At 32.4% G+C, this 7,913-nt stretch overlaps 1 protein-coding gene across 1 annotated transcript; it reads left to right on the plus strand.

Moving 5' to 3' along the window:
• The first annotated feature begins 1,052 nt into the window (after positions 1-1,052).
• On the plus strand, positions 1,053-2,961 carry LOC141704167 (F-box protein PP2-B15-like). Its single transcript, XM_074507477.1, has 2 exons — positions 1,053-1,117; positions 2,517-2,961. Exons 1-2 carry the CDS (start codon positions 1,053-1,055, stop codon positions 2,959-2,961), a joined length of 510 nt encoding a protein of 169 aa, XP_074363578.1.
• Positions 2,962-7,913: the final 4,952 nt, after the last annotated feature.

The raw sequence follows: 7,913 nt of genomic DNA on the forward strand, positions 1-7,913 counted from the left end.
TTTAATATTTAATATTTAACATTTTGATATTTTTTTATGTTTTTATATCCTTGTCTATTAATTGTATTTCAATTAAGATAGTTTTTTAAATATTAGATCCAGTATTTTTTATGTTAATAAAAGTTTTAATTAAAATAGTTATATGTGTTTATTTTATATGTATGTAAAATAATAATAATCATTAAATATAATTTCAATAATTATTTCATTAATGTAAAGTTTTGTAATAAGGTTTTTAAAAATAAAATAGGTATACTAAAGATTTAACGATGAGATTTAAAGATGTATTAATGTTAGAAAAGATTATAAATAAAAATTAAATATGTGTTTAATTAACATTAAGATACTTATACATATTTTAATTAAAATATGATTATAAAATAATTGTTCCCCGTGAATATTAGTTTTAAAATATAAAATATTATTTTCTTTAATATTTATTTGGGATTTCATTATTGGTATTTAATTAAGTGCTTATCAAATGTCAAAGTTGGAAAACAATATATAGAAACAACTGAATGAAATGTAAGATTATTCTTTTTAAGACTGGGATGACCAAAGTTTACCATGTGTATTACTCCATATATTTAAATTTTCTCATATATTTAAATTTATTCCCTGCCGTTTTTGCATTTTACATATTATAGATGTACCCTTATCTTCAAAGACCGATCAATGTAAGGGCATAAAGATTTAAATATTTCTTTATTTGTAATTAATGTTCTAAATTGACATATTCTCTTCAATTTCTCCATTAAAAAAAATTAGTGTTTAGATGAATTATTTGTAGCTATATGATTATTTATAACTATATGATTGGGAGTAAAGATTGGATAGTTGACAACCAAAAATTTACAATAATTTATCCAAAAATTATGAATAAGTATTAGAAGTTAGAACTATTCATGATGATTTTTTGGATTACTTATGTATTTGTATCATGATAAAAGAGAATGGTCCATAATCTTTTAGTTAAATTGTCTAATTACTTGATCTCATTATTGTTCTAACAGAGTTTTTGATTGGATAAAGGAAGCGGAAAAAAATGTTTAATGGTAGCTCCTAGGCAGCTTGCCATTGTTCCTTGGTGGTGGCTGTTATATGATAGTAACTCAAGGTATGTGAATAATTATTGTTGCATTATTTACATATATGCAAATGTACATTTTGGTAAATACCAATCTGGTTCTAACTACAAATACTTGTGCATCACTCTATATAATCATAGTAACTTTATTATAAGTATTTTCTTTCTAGTATAACAAACTAATAAGTGTGGGAATTATGGTCACTCTAGTTGGGAACTGTTAGCTTGTGTGTTGAGTTGTACAATATAGTATTATATTTTCTGCATACCTCAATTGAAAAGAAGCATTTAGGGATCAGGTGACAAGACAAATTAATGGGTTGTTTAGAGTCCTAACCTACAATACCAATTTTTTTTAAAAAATTATGTATATATTATAAATTTTGCTTAATATTTTGATAAAAGATGTTATTTAAAGTATAAAATAGAATGCTTTTTTTGAAAATAAAGTAGCAAAACAATATTATGAAGGGTATTTTTCAAAATATTCACATTTTTATCTATTAATAATATCATTTTAATAACAAAATTTTGAGCTAAGACTAAACCTTTTTTGTTAAAATTTGCAATCTCTTTAGGTATTGGCTTTTTTGGGCAAAAAAATAACAGAAAATAGTAAAACAGTAGTGCTAATAAAGATAATTAAATACAACATTATGCATATTTATTTCCTATATGAATGCAAATAAGAAGTCTATATTACATGTAGCCTGATCTATTACCTTAAATAATTTGAATAACTTCACCTCACCGGTCACACCCAACCAGCTAATTACAATTTAAAGATAAATCTAAATAATTTTGACTATTCTTGGTCTCCATTCGTGAATGCAAGTCAATTTTATGAAATGCAGGTCACATGACATTATCTTGTAAAAGATGTAAATCACTTTAGGCAATTACGGTTAGAAATGATAGTATTGATAGAGAAAGTGTTATTTCACAAAATAAATATTTAATAATATTTTTGATATGCACATATTTTGATATTTAATATTTTATAATATTATTGATATACACATATTTTATAAAAAAATAATATTTTAAATATGATTTAATAGTAGAATTAGAACTACAAGTTCGATTGAATAATAAATAAATAATATATAAAAAATATAAAAATATTTTTATAATAAAAATAACTGAAAATAATAGAGACTCAATAAGGCTCGAACCTTACGAGCCGAGTAATCGGAAGTTCGAACTCAACTCGGTTACAAATTTGAAAACCTCGAGCTCGAACTCGAGCTCGGCTTGATTAATTCCCAGCCGAATTGGAATTTTTTACGAGCCGAGTTCGAGTAACTCACGAACAGTTTGACTAGTTTACACGTATTCCGAACGCATTGCAAGTGATGAATATGATTAAAGTCGTCCTCTCATCGCATGTATCATGCATTCATGCCTCAATGTATTATCATGTGAACAGATTTTCAGAGGAGGTTGCTGTACTTGACAAGGGGCGGTGTGTTGATATTCGTGGCAAAATGAAAATTGGAATGTTGTCTCCTCACACCACTTATGAAACATATCTTGTCTTTAAAATATATGAGGATGCCTGCGGACTTGATTCGGCAAAGACATCCATTAGATTTGTTAATGAAAGAGAGGAGGTGCCTGATGATGAAGCTAGCATAGTTTATCCTGATCCAAGAACATCTGCACACAACATTGAGCAACGAAATGGAGAGTTTAGTCGGTGGAGGAAGGACGAATGGATGGAGATTAAGATAGCAGAGTTTGAGACTGGTGCAAGAGATGATGATGATGAGGTGGAGACGCGATTTATGTCAACTGATACAAATGTACTCAAGGCTGGCCTTATCGTACAAGGTTTCGAGTTTAGGCCTAAACAACCCATGGCAGTTGTTTAATGAATTTATCTGTTGGCATGCTTTATTTTATCTTTAAAAACTTTCCTCATGTAATATGAATTATCTGTTATTTGAAGGATGTTAATGAATTATGTTTTATGTAAAATTTAAGGGTTTTAAGACAATTTTGTTTGTATCATGGTGTGTCCAATTTTAAGGCCCATATCATAACCGAATACACTTTCATTTATTTAGGTCATCTCCAATTATAAATTTATTTTATAATACCTTTATATGCAATATTTCACCCTTTTAACCTGAATCACTATTTTTTTTCCAATCATGACTTTAAATATAATTTTAAATTTACTTCAAACGTCATTATAATTACATACAGCGTACACAATCCCTCCATACACATCATGAGGTATGTGTTATTTTAATATTTAATATTGCATAATAACCCGTGCGAGGCACGGGTCATTTTCTAGAATTATAATGTTCTTAATTGTTTTTTATATGTAAATGTTGTACAATGTCTAACGTATATCAAATACAAGTTGATTGTTTATCAATATGTATTATTTTCATAAAAGACAATAACAAATTACACAATGTTTCAAATATAAACCATTAAGCAAAATATATATATATTTATATATATATTATTGTTTGTGTTGTATAATTTACATTAATGAATGAATATAAATAGGGTAGTCATTGTACGTTTAAAACGAAACGATTATACTTAATCTGTAGAATGCCGTTAGTATGTTTACAAATAAAAAGTTAAAAAATAACATTTATGTTGAATATAGAGTTAACCAAAAATTTTGAATTTTATTTAAATAAACTATATGTAGTGGTCTATATTATTACTGAGTTCACTACTAATTTACAATTAACTTACTCAATTTAAAATGATAAAAAATGCATAATTGAAATCAGGATGACTTGCAATCATAATATACAATAATGTAAAATTTACACTATTGTTAATATAAAAGTTGATTTTAATAAAAAAATGTTCATTTTTGAAATTCAACTTATGTATGCTTGGAAAAATATTAGTTTTTTATTTACACTACGGTTACCAAAGTAACATTAAGTTATATGTGTGTGTTAGCATGTATATTATAGTATGTTACATTTCTTAATAAATTACGATGATTTCAATTATTTATATGCTAAATATCTGATTTATGTATATTTTTAATCACTATTAATATCTAGTGAGATAAATGATTACTTAAATAACATGCATTTATAATTATTCAAAATAAAAATTATGTAATAAATAAATTGCAATAATTTATATATGGTATTCATATTATCACTAACAAACAATCTATATCTAGTTTTTACGCAACTGAGTATCAATCATGGTTGTAACATAAAAATAAATTATATATTATAAAGACTTATTATTGATATTCATGATTTTTTTCAAGGATTCGAAGGAAAAATTATTATTATATCGTTATTTAAACCATTTTTAAGTTCCTTTCATTACTACTCTAATATTTTTTCATATAATAATTTAAAAATATTGTATTCTATTATCCTAAAATTAAGTATTTTTCAATTTGATAAAATTTTATAAATATCATTTGAACTGGTTAATTCATTCAAATTAGTGAATAATATATATTTTTTCTTTAAATAATATAAAATATATTGAATCAAATGTCACAATATAGTATAGATAAAACTTTTATTTAAATAATTTAAAATATCAAAATAATTCAAAATATTTGTACAATATTATCTTAATCAATGAATATTATTTATCTAGAAGAATTCTTTTTAAAAAGCTAGTTTTTTTAAAGTGAAAAATAAAAAATAAATCGATTTAATATATCATCGTATTTTAAAAAATCTTATGATATCTAATATCAAATTTCGAATATTTTTAAAATCGGACTGTTTTCTATCTCCATGACTTCCTCAGACTCTGTGCTTGGTTTCTGCAATTCTTCGAAGTAGACGGAGCAATCCAGGTCTGATGAATTTTGAACAAGTTTGGACAATGCATCAGCTTCTGAATTCTCCTCTCTGCTGATTTGGATGACTTGGACTGTTGGTATGGAGGCTAGGTAGCTTTGGACCAGAGCCTGATAATTGGCTAGAACTGGATCCTTGGCTATGTACTCGCCATTTGTTTGCTTTACGACGATCTGGGAGTCGCTGTAGATTTTGAGATTCTGGATCCTGAGTGTTGTTGCTAGCTTCAATCCTGAAATCAAGGCCTCGTACTCTGCCTGGTTGTTTGTTGCTGAGAATGCAAAAGAGATTACTGTTTGAATTGTGAATCCTTCCGGGCTATTTAGGATGAGCCCGGCTCCCGATCTTTCATTTGTTGAAGAACCATCAACTTTGAGAGCCCAGGCTTCTGTTTCTTGATCTGTGTTTCTCTCAGGGTCAATGCTCATGGGCGCGGGCTCTTCTTCTGGGAAATTGCATTCTATGATGAAATCAGCTAGAGCCTGGGCTTTGATTGCTGTTCTAGGAATGAAACTTAGATTGAACTGACTTAACTCAACTGCCCAATTTACCAATCTCCCTGAGACATCTGGCTTGTGTATTATCTTTCTTAATGGTTGATTTGTTACAACCCGTATTTCTCTTCCCTGGAAGTAGTGTCTTAGCTTTCTGGATGCTGTGACTAAGGCAAAAGCAAACTTTTCTAGACTCGGGTACCGGGTCTCTGCATCTTTTAGCACTTGGCTCACATAATAAACTGGTTGCTGTTTGTCGTTCTCTTCCCTGATCAAGGCTGCTCCAACTGCCAGGGCCCCTGCTGACAGGTAAAGGGATAGGGGTTCCCCAGGTTGAGCTTTCGTTAAAACAGGGGGTTGAGAAAGGTACTTTTTGATTTCTTCAAATGCGCTTTGGCATTCCTGGCTCCAATTGACTTCTCTCTTATTGGTTGCTCCTTTTAACAGGTCAAAGAAGGGTAGGCATCTCTCAGCTAGCTTGGAGATGAATCTTCTGAGTGCAGCTAGTGATCCTGCTAGCTTCTGCACATCTTTTTGTGTTCTAGGAGCCTTCATCTCTTGGATTGCCTTTATCTTTATGGGTTGGCTTCAATTCCTCGGTTGCTTATCATGAATCCAAGGAATTTTCCTGCCCCTACTCCAAATGTGCATTTTTCTGGATTGAGCCTGAGTGAGTATTTTCTCAAGTTGTCGAAGCATTCTCTCAGATCTCCTATGTGCCCGGGGAAGCTTGTGGATTTTGCAATTATATCATCCACGTAGGATTCCAGGTTCCTTCCAATCTGGTCCTTGAAGATTTTATTCATTGCCCTTTGATATGGTGTTCCCGCTTTAGTCAATCCGAACGGCAGCATTACATAGGCATAGACCGCCCTGTGGGTGATGAAGGCTGTCTTTAGAATGTCTCTAGGATTCATTTTGATCTGGTTGTACCCTGAGTAGGCGTCCATGAAACTTAGCATCACGTGCCCAGAGGTTGCATCGATCAATTGATCAATATTTGGCAGAGGGTAGGGTCTTTGGGGCATGCACTGTTCAAGTCTGTGTAATCGATGCACATTCTCCAACTTCCGTTTGCTTTTTTCACCATCACTACATTTGCTAGCCATTCCGGGTACTTGACTTCGCATATTATTCCGGCTTTCAGTAGTTTCTCAATTTCTTCATCGATTGCTTTCTGCCTTTCCGGGGAAAAATTTCTTTTTTTTGCTTGACTGGCTTCCTCTCTGGGTTGACGTCCAAGCTATGCATCGCTATGGATTCATCTAAACCGGGCATGTCTCTTGGTGTCCAAGCAAATATGTCAGAGTACCCTTGGAGTAGCGAAACCAGGTCTTTTCTAAAATTAGCCTCGAGCCCGGATCCTATCTTTATCTTTTTGGAAGGATCGCTTGTATTGATCAGAATTATTTCTGTTTCAACGGCGGCCTCTATCTTGGATTGATCCGTATTTGATACCATCTTCTGGATCTGAGCCTCTGCGTTCTTTTTCATATAAATCTGAGCCTGGGCTGTTATCTCTTTATTGTTTATTTTTCTAATTTTTTCTGGGTTGGTTGCTTGCACAGTAGGGTTGGTTTGGGCAAGGCCTAGGCTCAATTCAATCCCTTCTGTGACTTGGTTGCTTTTTTGCTCTTCTGAGCTTGGTTTGGTTGCTTTTGGATTTGAGAGGGACTCTATGACCTGAACTTCTTTCCTCGCATCGTCCCTTGAGTGGGGGCGATGTTTCTTAATACTTTGTTGTTTCCGGAGTACCACGGCCTTTCTCTTGTTGCCTTGGTGGGTTTCAGCCATTACCAGAGCCTGGCTGTAACATCTTTCAGCTACTTCATAGTCTCCCTTGATTTCTCCTACCCCGGTCGGAGTTGGGAATTTGATTTTCAAATGTGATATGGAGGTGATTGCCTGGATCCTGGTCAAGGCCAAGCGCCCGATTATGCCGTTGTAGGATGAAGGAGTATTGATCACGTAGAACTTTATCACATGGGTAACTTGGTTTGAGCCCGATCCGAATACGACTGGCAAGTATAAAGTTCCCTGGATCGGGACCAAGTTGTTCCCGAACCCATACAGAGGGTCCTCTTGGCATTCATTTGAGCGTACGCTCCCAAGCTTCATCCTGTCCACGGTATGCTCGAAGAGTATGTTTACTGAGGATCCATTATCGATCAATATCCTTATTACTTTGTTGTCAAAGATATCAAGTGTTACGACCAAGGCTTCGTTGTGATTTGGGTTGACTCCTTCATAATCCTTGTTGCTGAATGAGATGATCATCTCCGGGTAGGATTGAATGGAGAATACCTCATCTCCTGAGCCCGGGCTCCTAGGGGGAGAGTGTGAACCTCCCAGGACCACGTTTCCCACATTCTTGCCTTTTCTTTGCCTTTCCTCTCTCTGATTTTTCTCCCTTGAGATGTATTGATTTAGGTTGCCTTTCTTGACTTGATCTTCAATGAAGTATTTTAAAGAGAGACAATTTTCAGTCTTGTATCCATGGGTTTCATGATAGTC

The sequence above is a fragment of the Apium graveolens genome, unplaced genomic scaffold (assembly GCF_009905375.1).
Source record: "Apium graveolens cultivar Ventura unplaced genomic scaffold, ASM990537v1 ctg750, whole genome shotgun sequence".
In the NCBI taxonomy this organism is placed as follows: Eukaryota; Viridiplantae; Streptophyta; class Magnoliopsida; order Apiales; family Apiaceae; genus Apium; species Apium graveolens.